The 16,174-nt window shown below is 37.7% G+C and overlaps 2 protein-coding genes across 2 annotated transcripts in view; both read right to left on the reverse strand.

Annotated features, from left to right (window-relative positions):
- LOC139121892 (uncharacterized) overlaps positions 1–3,854 on the reverse strand; it is a 35,866-nt gene extending 32,012 nt beyond the window's left edge. Inside the window, exon 1 of the mRNA XM_070687180.1 lies at positions 3,710–3,854. The gene's annotated coding sequence lies outside the window, so the exon portion shown is untranslated. The remainder of the gene's footprint in view (positions 1–3,709) is intronic.
- Positions 3,855–8,562: 4,708 nt separating this feature from the next.
- On the reverse strand, positions 8,563–14,471 carry LOC139120941 (uncharacterized). Its single transcript, XM_070685530.1, has 5 exons — positions 14,363–14,471; positions 13,270–13,318; positions 12,784–12,855; positions 11,291–11,491; positions 8,563–8,708 (listed from the first exon to the last, which is right to left on the reverse strand). Exons 3-5 carry the CDS (start codon positions 12,842–12,844, stop codon positions 8,563–8,565), a joined length of 408 nt encoding a protein of 135 aa, XP_070541631.1. The 5' UTR covers positions 12,845–12,855; positions 13,270–13,318; positions 14,363–14,471.
- Between the last annotated feature and the right edge of the window lie 1,703 nt (positions 14,472–16,174).

Genomic DNA, 16,174 nt, shown 5'->3' on the forward strand with positions numbered 1-16,174 from the left:
ACGCCTTGCAAGTTTTTTAGACTCTGCTTTGTAGAGAGACTGTAGGAACTCTGCTTCATATGAATACAGAAATAAGTCTGCAAGAAGGGGTGCACAATTTGTACCCATTGGTATGCCGATAGATTGTTGAAATGTCATACCGCCAAACTTAACAAATATGTTGTCGATTAAGAAATTAAGCATTTTAATAATTTCTTCATCTGTGTATTTGTGCTGGGCATCCATGTTGTTACTGAAATAACCTGTCCTATGTTTGATGGTAATGTATTGGTACCTTCTACTGCCATTTTATCAATTTTTATGCAGGAAAGCTTGTTTAACAAGAGATGACAACCTTGTTTTAAGTTTATCGTGGGGAATTGTAGTGTATAATGTGGAAAAGTCCAATGCTCGGATTGAGCTGAACTTGTTTTTCTTGACAATTTAATCAAGCAACATTTCCTTCGAATTTTTAGTATCCACATTTGATTCAACCCACTTGTTTCATACACTTTGTCACACTATCGAAAACGACCATTTTTGATGGTTGTTAAAACTATAGTCAATAATTGTGACAGATGTTTGGTAGTGCAATTGCTTGATCCTGCAATAAAACGTTGTTTGTAAGGGTTCTTGTGCAGTTTAGGTATCCAATACAACATAGGCAGTTTTTGTCCTTCTCTTTCAAAGGAATGCCAAATTCATTGAGCACAGATGAATGGTTTGAAAAATGTCTTCATCAGTGAGGGAGGAAAGAGTGTAGGTTGTATAACTCTTATCTGAATGAAGGTTTAATTCATCTATTACACACTGGATATAATAATTCCTAGAGACAAAGATAATGTTGTTTGAAGCTTTGTCTGCAGGAACTACAACATATTCGTTGTGTAAAGCATCGAGGCATGCTTTGACCGATGGGTCATCTAATACTGAGGAAGTATTTACATCTTTACTGTGAGAACGGAAATGTGAAATACGTGATTTTAATTTATCTCTGACTTTGCTCAGCCAGTCAGAGAGGCATTCCACATCAACTTCTTCAACTGCAGCCAACTGTCTTGCATATTTTTCGGCGGCATCCATGATAATTCTGAAATTAAATTTCCAATTAATATTTTGTGGCTCTCGATATTAAAATTAACATTAAAAAAAGGTGAAAAAAAGCAAAATGGTCAATGGTTAACAACAGCCAAGAGAAACTCTAATTCATTGAGACTATTTGATTGCTTTTTGACGTTATTTTGAATGACAAACAGCTGGGAGGCAATATCACATTTTCAAATACAAATTTAACTTGGAACTTTGTATTTTAGTGATGATTTCGACTTACAAATATTCCGCAGTTTTTTAAAAATCAAATCACGAATAGTGTATCACTGTGCTACCAATGGTGTGGCACTTTGCTGGAAAGTAAGGGGCTAATAGAACCCTTCTATATTGTAAAAATTTATGAATATGATTAAGATCAACAGGAAGCGCGCTTATCCGCTCTTCCTACTGGCTTCTCTCAGCATAAAGATCAATAAATTAAATGTAATGATGTATGTTCTCATGTGTATCTCAGCCGCTTATTGGTGTAAACTTTTCATCGCATTAACATTGAATAGTTCTCTGTAGTTGTTAACAAACTTTACTACCTTATGAGCTGCTAACGAGGTATTTGGTCAGGGCGATAAGCCCCCCCCCCCCCCCCGCGTTGGCAATCGGCAGAGCAAATTAATGAAGGGGATTAGGGAGGGCAATTAACAGATTTAGACTGTTTTCTTTGAAATACTATCCACAGATAGCTAGGGTAAAGGACAGGGTCCGGCGAGCAATATTCGTCTAGAAATTATGAATATGATCAATAAATGTCTTGTAGTAAACTTTTTTTTCATTATACAAGCCTTACCTGTGTCTAGTGTGTGCCTATTACTGTACCCTAGCTATCTGTGGATAGTATTTCAAAGAAAACAGTCTATATCTGTTAATTGCCCTCCCTAATCCCCTTCATTAACTTGTTCTGCCGATCGCCAACGCGGGGGCTTATCGCCCTGACCAAATACCTCGTTAGCAGCTTATAATCTACTACCTAAGAGCTGCTAACGAAGTATTGGTCAGGGCGATAAAATGCCTTAAAGGGGAAGTTCACCAAGGATGATTTTTACATATGTGCTAGCTTTGAGGTCACTTACCCCGGAAAAGCTATTTTCGCCATTTATAACTTGCAAGATTTTTTACAAAAAATGATAGAAATAGTACAGGAAGTTGCCCATGTAATTTGAATCATGGGAAAAAAGCGCCAAGCTTGGAGCTTGCATAATGTGATATGGAAGGGACCATTTTCTCATGGGTATGGCATTGTCCACTCACCCATGCCTAAACCAGGCTGTGCGTATTTAGGTAACTTTTGTTTATACTGAGTATCCTTGCATATGCGATGATTCACTCATAATAAACTGTCCACTGTCAGATTTTGTGTTGCTGTTTACTACTGTATTACTGTGAGAGGACAATGTGGAGGCCATACCCGTCCGAAGATGGTCCCTTCCATATCACATTATGCAAGCTCCAAGTTTGGAGCTTTTTTCCATGATTCAAATTACATGGGCAACTTCCTGTACTATTTCTATCGGTTTTTGTAAAAAATCTTGCGAGTTATAAATGGTGAAAATAGTTTTCCTGGGTAAATGACCACAGAGCTACAACATATATAAAAATCATCCTTGGTGAACTTCCCCTTTAAACATGGCAAAATAATGGGATTCTGTGACCAAACACAGCACGTCCAATCAGTAGTGTGGCGCCTTTTTTACATTTGCATAGATTTACGATAATCCCACTTTTGTAGTAACCCCCCTACCCCCCCCCCCCGGACGCAGTCTAATGTAATGGAATCATTAATGTAAAAGCGGTCAAAGGGCCCTATAATAAAGGGACAAAGCCGGCCATTTTTCATGAATTTTGTTTGATGCGAGATACTTTTTATATTGTTTGACATGTCGAAAGATGCTGAATGAATGGGTGACCATGAATATATTCGACCCCGGTTTTAGACACGATCAATGAAATAATAGCGAAAATGAATTAATGGTCATGACACACATATTGAGGCGTAATAATGGCGCGGGGCAGTTGAGAAGTGACCTCTATCGCGATAGAAGCGACAGTATAGGCCAGATAGCAAGGAAAAATAAACTTATCCACATCTTGAAAAAGCTACGCGAAGTGACACAAACTTTGCAATGCCATTGTTAAAGAAACGGAATGGGCGCGGCCGCTGCTGTCTATGGCAAAACCGATAGACGTGGATACTTCCACAACGATCGTGAACGGCGTTACGAGTATGTCTTCGGAGAAAGTAGGTTTAAGCCTAGGGCCGGGTAGAGTCATAGAGAGACTAAAAATACACCCAGAGTGTTCATCGTCACGATCAAGTTCAAAGTACGCCACACTCTAGGTGCTGTGTACAAACAAGGAAAGTTATAGGCCTAAACAAAGTGACGAAAAAAGGAGACTAAGCCTTACAGCATGGAAAAATCTTGAGGTAGGCCTAAGCTTCTCTACTACCTCCATGCTTCAACACTGTACATACCATGCCAGTAAATATTAAATATGACGGCGGGTCCCGTATATTATATAATTACATGTGCATACCAGCAGAGACATTGAGCAGCGGGCGAACATGACGCGGTAGCTCGAGCTGGAATAAATATAAACATGGAAGTATACATAATGGTACTGTACTCACCGTTTGCCAGGATGTGTTCTAATGGCTTTGAACAGCGCTTCTCACATGAACAAGGCACTTGTAGATGACACGGTGACCTCTATGGAGATGCGTCATGCACCACGCTACCCATGCTAGTCCTTTCACTCAGGGATACCGCCTCTTATCTACCGCGAGTAGGATTGGTCACGAGTGAATGATTGATTGGGCCACTTTTTATCCGAGTCGCTGATTGTAAACACTTTTTGTTTCACTGATCTCGTCGACCGCCGTTGTTAACCTATAATCTCTTGAGACATTTAGGTCTACATGTAATAGTATTAGGTATTTAGGCCTATTGGTATGTTTTTTATCTTTTGAATATCGTACAGAATGATATACCATTTACAAATACTTCGGGGAGACTGGGGTCTGGGCCGGGGGGGGGGGACTTGAAGGGTTTGTACCGGGTAAAGGCCTAAAAGGGGATTTGAAAATATTTTGGTTTTCTATTTTTTAACATTTTCAGATTCCGATAGGGAAACCCCTGTCACCCTACCTCTTTGAGACAATACATTGTAGGTATAAGATAGACTCATCAGAGTGTAAATATGCAGCATTTGTTGATGATCTGACGTGTTTTGTCAAAGATGAGACTTCATGCTAGCGCTGTCTGTCCTGTGAAGCCTTGAGGCAAACCAGAGCAAAACTGATGTTCAAACCTGGGCAAGCTTGGAATAAATGCCGATGCAGCCCATGAAATGGCAAAAATCTACGTATCCTACTTTGCAACTCAGCACTGTGCCATTTACATGTCAAGGGCATGTAATGCTAACTTTTCATGATGTTTTTAATCATTTTTATTTTGTATGTCAATTGCAAGTTCTTACCCTACCCCCCAAAAATGTTGAAACACCCACTATTTAGCTTTTGAACATCAAATCTATATATTTAAAATGAACCATTATTGTTTACATTTGAATTGTAGTCCGGACCAGCTTTCACTAGTCAACAATATTAACAATGCAGTTTACACACGTACAGGCTGAGTTGACAAGCTAAATTCTGTGTATATTAATATGCATTGGGGAGTAGAACAAGAAGTTAATGTTGACATTAAAAACAAAAGGTGAAAAAAATCGTCAAAAGTTAGCATTACTGGCATTACCAGTAGATTAACGGTGCAAATACTGCGATCTGATTGTCAAGACGTGAAAATATAATAACGGTGCTACATTCGCAATATGTCACGGTTGGAACAAGCACGAGCTCTCAGCTGGAGAAAAAATCGGCAGGGGAGTGTGTTTATCATAGTGTGATTTCAATGTGAAATTTCTATGCCTAGAATTACCTCCATTTTACAGAGAGATATTTGAATCATGGACTATAGCCAATCTGTTTAGGAAGACTTGAAAACAAGTCTCCCGAGTCGGATCATCTGAAATAAACACATCGTCATTGATGGGAAATCAATAATTACCTTCACATTGCGTAACAAAGGCTTTCACTTTCTTGCCAGCCTTGATGACTTCTCCATTAAACTAAAGCTTCATCAACGTACATCACGATCCAGCCTCTCTCATCAAAATGGGCAGTACTGTAGAATATTATGAAACACCGGCAGTACAGGAAAATATTTTATTTCTTTTGTGGCAAATTTACTAGAGATATTATATTCACCAGATATAGAACCTCATCATTTTCAATTTAAACTCTTTCTCCAGATCTGGTACACGAAATATGATCTCTAAGACAGGGGTATAGACCAGACAGCCCTCTGTTCCTTATACAACGACGAAACATTTTACTCACGTAAATTCCATGGACACCTGGGACGATGTTTTATATTATAGTCTCTTTTTCTTGTCGTAGGGCCTTGCCTTCATTGCGTACTTATTCAAGTGCTCTAGTTATTTATAATCATCTCATTGCAGTAATCACTGATTACTAGGCTTAACACTTCAAGACAAAGATGGGTTGTATGATGAGCAGAATGACTTGGAATATATTATTAATGAACTGTTACCTACTTGCGCTCAACACACCGGGAAGAAGGAGCATGATGACACAATAGCTGACATGCACAGTCGGAACGAATTCATGTAATGATTTCCAGCTATGCATGGCGATGACAATGACACTATTAAAATCTATATAATAATATTTTTGACTTTCGGCATGCAATTGACTTTAATTCCACTCAGACTTAAATTGGTTTCAAAGAGACATGCAGCTGCTGTATTGCTTCTTCGGATCGAAGCTGGACTGTTACGTCATGAAACGTATGCTTCCTGAATTTTGTTAAAGCAATTGGATATTTATAACGATTTACAAACCAAATGCTCAAAATGTGCCACTGAAGTTTCTGCTGGTGATAATCGAGATACCGAAACGTTGAAGTTGCAATTTTAACAAAATCACATGAGAAACAGGGTTAAATTTATTGTAAGAGTATTTCCTCGTATAAAAGATAATTTGTATATAAGCAAACATAACATTATCTATGTATTTTTTGGATATTGTCACAATTACGCTGATGAGGATTGAATTCTCTGTTTTGATTTGTATTTTTTGTTTTCAGGGTGACTCCATTTCGACTGTGGGGTTTTTATTTTCATTTTTATTGACGGTATTTTGCATAATTGAATGTGTAAATAGACCTCATATTACTACGATAAACAAACAAACTGTACTGTGTTTTCACGATTTTTTAAATTTCGAATCGCTAAATACAAAATCAAGAGGCACTGTATGACAGTCCTAACAGAGAACTCCCTATAAGCAGGACATCCCTGTCCATATCGCCGAGATCATCGATATCTTGTACATAATATAGCTGTGCAAGTAGTAAACCTCAAAAGAAAACGCTTTAAAATGAGCGACACTTTCAGCACCCAAGTACCTTTCCTTATACCAGTACCTTTCCTTATACCTGTTGTTACAGCAAGCAAAATGTGAAAGGGCAATGATGTTTGGTTTTTCTCAACCTGCACCATAAAAGATGATTATTGACATCGAAAATGAATTAGTGTTTCAAACTCAGCGGTTATTGCATTAATTGTGATTTTCATGTGTGTATCAAAGCGAACACGGAGAAAATTTATATCCTAGAAGTTAACTACAGCCGTGGTAAGATGTAAGATATGTCGATAATAAAAGTGGTAAAATATTTTTCGAAAACGGGACGCACACGATTGAAAGTGAAATAGATAAATTGTGGACAACGCAATGAATATGACGGAAATGGGAAATGTATAAAGGGGATGAAATAAAATACATAATTTTTGTACGGGAAATACGCAATACACGGCCCTATACACATGAGACGTGTTACAAGATCATCCAAGAACTTGCTAACACTAGAAGATGATATGAAACACAAACGAAATACAACTTTAATCAAAGTTAGTGCAAGGGCAGAGTAAGGTCACATCTTGTTGAACAGGGGAAAAGGGAGAAGGACACTAGAATAAAATTACAGAACTAAGTTTGTAGACTTCTGACTTTACTGTAGTGTCAAATTGCATGATTGTTTAAATCGTGTAGCAACGAACCTGTATTCTGCGATATATTGTGTATGGACCAGTAAGGTGGATAACACATTGTTTACGGGGTGTAAACACGACAACAGGCTTTGGGTGTTAAATTGTCACTTTATTACCAGTTACGTAAAGACCAAATATGATCGACCGACAGATAACTCATCAATGATCATGGAAATACTAACCTTATGTCAATGTTTCACATTTAGTCTCGGCATATAAGCTGCATCGAGAAAAGCAGAAGTTAACAATTATATCTCACAAACACTGACATAAATACATTTAGAAATCATGCATATATAATCGCGAGATTCAACAATATTTCGAGAACTGTTTGTAAAAAAATCTGAACAGTTTCGAAGAACAGCCTATATCAGAGTTAAAGAGGCCATCTTTCGACCGCTAAATTCGAGTGACAAATCACGATAACCTATGTATTGATTACTTTTCAAAATATCTTGCCTCACAAAATGACACTACCAAGAATTTCGTCAAGCTTTACCCTGTGATTACACAGGGTTATAAGGCATTATTAGTCATAATAAGTGTGTAAAACATTATGCTATTAAGATATTTAAGACTATAAATATTGTTGACAATATTATTTTTTCTGACACTTTTGTATTCTTTGAAAAGAACCGAACTGCACTGGAACCTTGCATGATCAGTATCACGCAATTAATAGTAGGCCTACAGACTGGGAGACCCTCACAAATGGGATTATAATATAGTCTAGTTACAGCTGCAGCATTGCAATGTCACGTGCGTTGGCATGGTAAATAAGCTGTTGCGTATATACATATCTGATATGCATTTCGGGTCAATAGATTCAAAATTAGCGCATCACATAAAGACGTGGGTAAGGGGTGGACTGATCGTAATAGCATTTATTGGGTGGGTTGTCAACGGGCCAGGGTCACGGTTATCTCCTCGGTCAGAGGTCACAAGTGTCAGTTGCCTACAGATACCATATGAAAACGTCCTAAGTGGTATGCTTTCACTCTAAAATCAAATACAAGGATAACTATAAGGGGACTGCCTTACCAATACCCACTCCGGAAGAATAATACATCTTGAACTTTGAACTTTAGAAAGCGCAAGCTAGGCAACACAATATAGCTTTTCGTTTAATCGCCTCTTCCACTTTCATATATACCTTTACTCCGTAATGCCAAAGTGTACACTACAGGGTTTAAGGTGCAATTATCGAATACATCAAAATGAACTGCATCAACAACGCTAACAACTCAAACTTAAGCGGCACTGCACTGGACGAAGAAATCTCGTAGTAACAGGTCTGGCCGGAGAAGTACTCGTCTGAGAAAGAAACTAGATCAAGAAAAGACAAAATTCCTACAAGAAATTCAGCCAAGACAAAATTCCTACAAGAAATTCAGGCTCTCCGTCAAAGATACCGGACAAATCTTCGCATACGTTTCCTGGGTCCGAGTCTTTTACCAAGCAGCTCCTGTAGTATACTGCAACGGTCTGATTACCAACTGAAATCGAAATGAACCATATATGAACTGAAACTGCTTCTGGGTGTTTATATATATATATATATATATATATATATATATATATATATATATATATATATATATATATATATATATATATATATATATATATAGTTCAGATTTAAAAAGAAAACTGTAAAATAACGGTTTAATGGTATGTTTGATTAGGCTGCGTTCACAAATAATGGTATATAGGGACCTGGAGGAATCTCGATTGAAATCTTTTTTTTCAGATCCCCACCCTACCCTCAAAAAATGTCAACTCCTCCTCTATATAATCAAAAGTTTTCAATCCAATCCCAATTATCACATATGCACATATATATAAGCGATTTACAGGCAGAAAAAAATCAACCGCTCAAGAGCATCCACAATGATGACCATGAGAGAGATGCAAATTGTGAATTCCTGGCAATGCTTTACCAAATAGTGAAAAACTGAACACGGTGACCTACCGAAGAAAAATTAAACACATATATGACCTAGATCCTAGTAATTCAAGTTTTTTCAAAATTGACAATACGGGGAGGTTGAAATATTGCATCAAATACAACTTCTAATTTTGGGTGTAATATCGATAAATTTGGTGAAAAATACAAAATTCTATTTATTCACACATTTTAACTCCCATTTGTCTACATACATTTTATCATATAGAATCTTTAGTACTGTTCGAAATGTTACTTTTATGTTATTGTACGATGAGAATGTGAAAATTTCGTTCACTGCATGAACTGAAATTAATTGTTTTATATATTGACGTTATTATAAGTGATTTTCATGAAAAGCTGTGACTTTTCATCGTACATTTGTAGAAAATCAAGCGTGGTGACCCCATGTATACCTTTTTTCCAAATATTTGATTATTCTAAAACACCAGAATTCAAAAATCCCTAATGCAAAAGTATAACAATAGCTTCATTTTCCTGGTCATATACCCTCACGCAAACAATACGTACTACAAACATAAAATTTTGACACTTTCAGACATTTCAGTATTTCTGCTTTTTGCATCAACTCCAATCTCTTGTTTTACATATATTGAGGTATTCAGCGTTAGGCCGACATAAAAATGTTATTCATTTTCAATTGAATTACCTACCGAACTGTGGAATCTGAAAATGCAAGCAAATAATGGGAAACCAAAATATTTTTAAGTCCCGCTTTATGCACAGAGAAAAACTTCCAAGTCCCTCTCTACTACCCCGTAAATTTCAAGTCCCCGCCTGAATTCCTCCAGCTCCCCCCTTCACAATATTTTGTGAACGCAGCCTTATTGGCAGGTGTACCGGTGCTGCAATATATTTTATTCTTTTCCTCTAATATGACTCAGCAAAAACTAAATGAGCGAAACCCAAAATACATGAGCGTGTGTTGTCAGCAACTTGATTGACATTCTTATGACCAACATCACGTACAGAAATCACGATACATTTAGATTAATTCTAAAAATCAGTAAGTGTACAAATATGTAATAAGCTGAAGTGGAAATAATAATCTTTACGGCCCTGATACGGCTTTTGCGGCCCGAGGTCGTACGGCGGAAGGGCCCGAGCGTGCGAGGGCCCGTACGCCGTACGACCAAGGGCCGCAAAAGCCGTATCAGGGCCGTAAAGGTTTTATCATATACCTTATGGAATGATAAATATGTATTTTACATAATATTCAGCATTGTTTAGGAGATAAAAATGCCTGCGATATCAAAAATTTATCGCCATTTGTGTCAGTTTTTCATAAATTCGATGGCCGCTTCCCGTCGCGGATTGACATACATAATGACGTCATTTGTTTACCTGCAGAATTCTAGAACGCGCAAAGCAACATCCGTACTTTTACGTGACCAACAGAGATCAAGGCTGAAATCGAGGCGTAAGAAGGACAAAGGCGTAATGTCAGTTTCTTGAAATTTATCCTAAACAGGCACGCACCTAGTATACACAGGATTTCACCAGAATTTAGAAATATAAGCTGATGTCACCGGCGCGGCTACACTGTCGCCACGCGCAACTACGATCTGAGCGAGCAGACGTTTTCCTAATCTCGCGCTGGCTTTGTGTACGAATGGAACGTTTGCGGATAGCAACGCGCGTAGTAACCAGAATTGAGTTACTTCAGAAATGCACGCGATTGCCCATATTTGGGCACCGGGCCGGGGCGTGATACGTAAAAAAAATGCACGGATCTGAGGGCGCTTCCTCCCATAGGTTTACACAGGCACGTGAATGTAGGTATATGATAATAACTTTCGTTGACTGCTGTCATTGTACCATCACTTTACATAGCAAGTGTTATCACCTTTGATCAAGTCCTTCAAGCTTTGCATGCCAACTGTGAAAGCTCATTAAATATGCAAATAATGAATTAGCTGACGCGAAAATACAAAATGGTTTTAACTATTATTACATAACGTTATCATCAATTTACATGCCTCTCTCTCTCTCTCTCTCTCTCTCTCTCTCTCTCTCTCTCTCTCTCTCTCTCTCTCTTATTTACACATGAACTTTTTGTTTCACTATGGGAATGTGTAAATTGTCTACAACAATTTAAATTTACTAACTCACCATTTACCACGTTGACCGTGAGATTTCCAGCAAAACTAACGCATTTGCCGACCTTATCATCGGCTACTTCGCAAGATGTCGTCGCAAGATCAGGATGGTCCTCATTGTATTCTGATGGAAGGCAGGCTTCATCTTTATCAGACGCCGATGCATGGTCAATGTACTTGCAAATTGGGCAGTTTATGTTTTCGGTAGCTGTTCCTGGCAGTTCAACAGAAGCAATCACAAGGAATTTATTAGAAATTAGACCTGCGAATTGCAAACAACGGGATGCTACCAAAATACATTGTTTTGGTTGAATAATAGTAACAAAAGACATGAATATTATTATTTATAATAAATGCTTGAAATTACTCAAAGGGTGCGAATCCATTCAAATTGGCTCTATGCACAATTTATGGCTACCGGGCTTCTAATACCTTTCCATATTTTTTATTCGCAAGTTTTAACATACCAAGAGACTGACTGAAGTTTGTCATTGTTGCAAGTACAGATACAATGGCCTGGCATGGTCACATTTAAAGCTTTCAACATCTCGAGTGCTATGCTTGTTGAACTTGTATACTAAGATTGTCATGCATTTGTAAAGCACAGTAAGGGAGGGGACGTTAACATCATTATGGTTGTACGATTTGGATAAAACAATGCAGTACATTCCTCAATAAATCCTACCGCTGATTTCGAGAAGAGAAAAATTGATTATTCTAGGGAGGCACGTAGAGTAAGTAAGCGCAAATACCTAATAACACTACTTAAGTCGGGCAAGTTTTTTCGTATCAGCAGGCAGACAGACCGTTTTTCCTCACCACGGGCGCGGGAATTTCATTCTACTGATCAGTGGGCAAAATGAAAAATGTCCGATGGAAGGACAGGGAGGTTGTCAGTTTTGTCGGTAATATCGTCCGGCGATTACACACAAAATAAATAAAGACAAAGTAAACGCTGACAAAATTTCTACTACCTGTGGCAATAAAAGCTATTGAGCTACCACTTTCTTTGTTAAACCGTAAACGTTCCATGCAGTTTGTCTTAACTATCTAGTCTGGCCCAAACCCATTGTTATCAATGATGATAATTGTGGGAATAGGGAGTGAACAGGTCAAATTTGACACTCGTCATATTATGAATCGACACTTCTTTTTGGTGCTTCGCTGAAAATCTGGATGTAATTTCTGTCTTGGGGGAAATATATCCCAACAGCTAAGTATACTATCACAGACGAACATACTACTTGAGACACAGTAAGGTGGACAAATGCAGACAGTTTCAATCAATGAGACCCTACAACTTTGGGCATAAAACCAAATTCAAGATGACCTTTCTATAATCGATCACAGGAACTGTGTGTAAACATATACGATATCCTAGCTCATACAATTCAAATAGAATGTGTGCTCAAGGTTACATGAACAAGAGCGCAAATATGATTTACTAAGGTTAAATCAACGTGATAATGAATGACTACTGTTTTGGGGTCATCAACTTTACCTTACCTGCATTTAAGATACAACTAAACGCCATGATGATAAGGAAAATACGTGCAAGGGTCTTCATAGTTGATATGACTGAAAAAGAATGAAATTACAGGAAAATATACTTCTAAGATTTTCAGAGTACTGAGGAGGAAAAGCTAACCTTAGGCGTTTCCTGAAACACTTGAAATTAACCTATCATGCAAAGTGAAAGTAGGGCTCCCTGTTTCTGCAAAATGCAAGTACCTAATGAAATGGACTTACATTACAGGTACCTTCCCCTCCTTCAACAATGGACTATGCGGTATAAAATGTAATTATTATTCTACTTTTCCCGTTGTCATTCATATTTATTAGGTATCTGGTTTGTGCGCGTTTCCAAGGATTACACATTGGCGCATACATAAATCGACGACTTTCAACGCTTCCACTTTATCGCGGTCATGCATTTTCGTTTTTGAAGACGGCACCCATCATACGTCCTTTAAAGCTAGTTTTATATTTTACCTATTTTCGCTGTTCTTCAATGCAGTAATTTGTCGTTGTTACTTTTAAACTGAAAAAAATTGAGAAGAGGAAGAAATGTAAAGTTTTTGTTGTACAACTTTGTCATGTCGTCAAAATCGCAGGGTTGTTACTGCCATTGATTCCACCCTGGACCACAGCAGATCACGGCACATGCCATTTAAGACACAATTTCCCCTACCAGCACTTATACAGTTAATTAATTATTTTGTCATGATGTGTGCTTCCTACATTTTCATCCACATACATATGAGTTTCATCTACAATCATATGCAGTTTCCAAATTGTGAAGAGTTTTAAATTTATCCATTTGTGGCACGATTTACATGAAGATCTTGTCAAAACTACAAACTTTAAAAGAAAAAGTAAGTCTTGTCATCATGTCTCCATTGATGCCCTAAACGGTTTGGCTACATCATCCCCGGGTCAAATATGTAGCGAAACCATGGGACAGTCAGAGGACCCTTGGGAATGAATTTACATTACTATACGTTCAATCTGTGACATTTACAATAAACAAGTATAACAGCTACCAACAGTCTACTATTCCTGATGAGATTAAATAGAAAGTCAGTTGAGGTTTTCTGCCCAAACAGATTCAAAATTCAATGGAAAACTAAACCAGTTAAGGCTGTAGTAAAGTTATCATACGAGGGGTTTTAATACCATCATTAAAATGGGTGTTGGTTACGCAAAGTGGATCGTGGAAGAACATACATATGTGGAATTGATCCCAATCTGATGAACCCGGAGTATTATGTTGGGTATGCTGCATATAAAATTGTCCTTGATCGCTCGGTACACACAGCTACATTTATGAAAGTACTTTTCCAATGGCCTGAACTCTTGAGGAGGATTATAAATAGACAAAACACCAGATAATCATGTAGAGAAAACAATAGCATGTAGCATTGACCGATGCGACGACGAAGGCTTGGCCTTCAACCTTGCCTATCGGCCTCCCGACCTTCTGCTCCTGGCAATGCTCTGGTCATCCGTGCGGTACGCTAAAGTTTATACATGAATGTAAAGATGGGATAGATATTACGGTTGAAATAAATCCGTGTGTACTTACTGTCTGTCACAACACCTTGAAACATATGCTGACTTTGCAGTGTGTTAATCCTTACTTAACAGTCATAAAGGAACAAAAGCGTCGAATTCCATGACGTAATATCCGGGGGGACTACCATAGATAGGGTATAGACATGTACCCTGCCTTTTGAATCCTCTCATTATTTCTCCTTGTGTGGACTTTAAACAGAAGACATGTTGATAAAATGTGGACTTTGAACTCATTTTTTCAATCTTTTGTGCGATGTGTTACACTCCACATGCGGTTTTTACATAGCACTTGGCTAACTCGGGGGCCCTGCTAATTACTGTCGACTGCCCGTCTGGAAATTATTCCAATTAGCGTAATCAGTCGATATCTCAATGACAAAGACCACTGTTGATAGAAACCAACAAAATAAGGGTTTGGTTGTAGGTTTTTTGTGTTTCATGTTCTGTTGTTGCAGTCATTTGAAATAATGAAGTTTTAAATGTAATATCTCTATAAAAGTAAAAGTACATCGCTATTATAATATTCTAGGCATGAATTTTCATCTGTTCATGGGTCCAGGAGTTGGAGAATTTCAACTTATTTTTACAATCCAAGTTTTCTGACAATATCCTTTCATTTAACAATGTGCAATTCAATTTTTGTATGTTGCTCATAAACGATCTGAAAGATCCAATGAAAGGTCTTTTTTTTATAACATCTACATAAATATATGTACCGTTTTGCAGCTAGAAGGAGACAGTTTGATAATACTAGTACATTTAACATGGGTTTTCCCAGTAGGGTAGTTTCTGCAGAGAAAAGAAGTGTTTACCAAAACTATGGTTAATGACTTACAAAACTGGGTAATTTTCACACAATTACAAAACAGGTGTAGTAAAAAGTCATTTTCAACACCACAAAATGTGCAGGTCGGAGTCAACACAGTAGCAGGGAAAATGAGTAAAAGTTTCAATGGGAAGTTGTAAGTTTAAGAGGCAGTAAATAAAACGCAGTATTAAATTATATGAAGCACCGGGGAATTGATCTCATCGTCATTTTGTTGCAAGTTAAGGCTGTAAAGTCTTTTGGATTCACATTTGTTGTCCATTCTTCAGGCAGTAAGTGCACAATGCCATACCGTTTTAAGAAAGCATGTTGTGGTACACTGATAGCAGTTATGTTTTCACATCTTAAAAGATGGTGTCTCCTTTCAAACATTTGACCTACACACTTAAAGCAAAAGTCTGCAAATTCTTAAGTTATAAAACAGTTTACCACCTATGAGGATTTAGCAAATGTACTGGTTCAAGTAATGTGTTTTAGTTTCAGAAAAGCTACTGGTCTCTAACCAAGCCTTAAGCAAACTATTCTTAAAACTAATAATTATACAGGAAGGGATTTCACAATGAAGTTACATTTCAGAAGTGAAGATCAATGCTACCCAAGTGTTCCACTTTGTCTTGAAAAATTATTTTCCAGGGATGTGCAGTGCCATTGTCAAAAAGATGACGAAGCCAATTAATTCACTGTGCTTTGTGGATAGAAATAATATAGGCATGGCAAGACCCCGTCCTGCTAGTGTATATCTATCATTGTTTTTTTGTGATCTTCTCCAGTCCCCTTAACAAAAATGACTCTGGTCATAATTATTGGAGGGTTAATTCCTGACGGGCAATGACGGGTAATGTTCGGACGTCGAGTACGATCATAAGATCATAGTTCCTACTAGTTCGAAAATCAACATTTTTGGGATACTGAACAATTGTTGCGTTATTTTGTAGTGATCTTATAGTGATGGCTAATAATCCTGACGGGCAGTCGACGGGCAATCCTGACGGGCAG

Source organism: Ptychodera flava, chromosome 21, assembly GCF_041260155.1.
Source record: "Ptychodera flava strain L36383 chromosome 21, AS_Pfla_20210202, whole genome shotgun sequence".
Lineage (NCBI taxonomy): Eukaryota > Metazoa > Hemichordata > Enteropneusta > Ptychoderidae > Ptychodera > Ptychodera flava.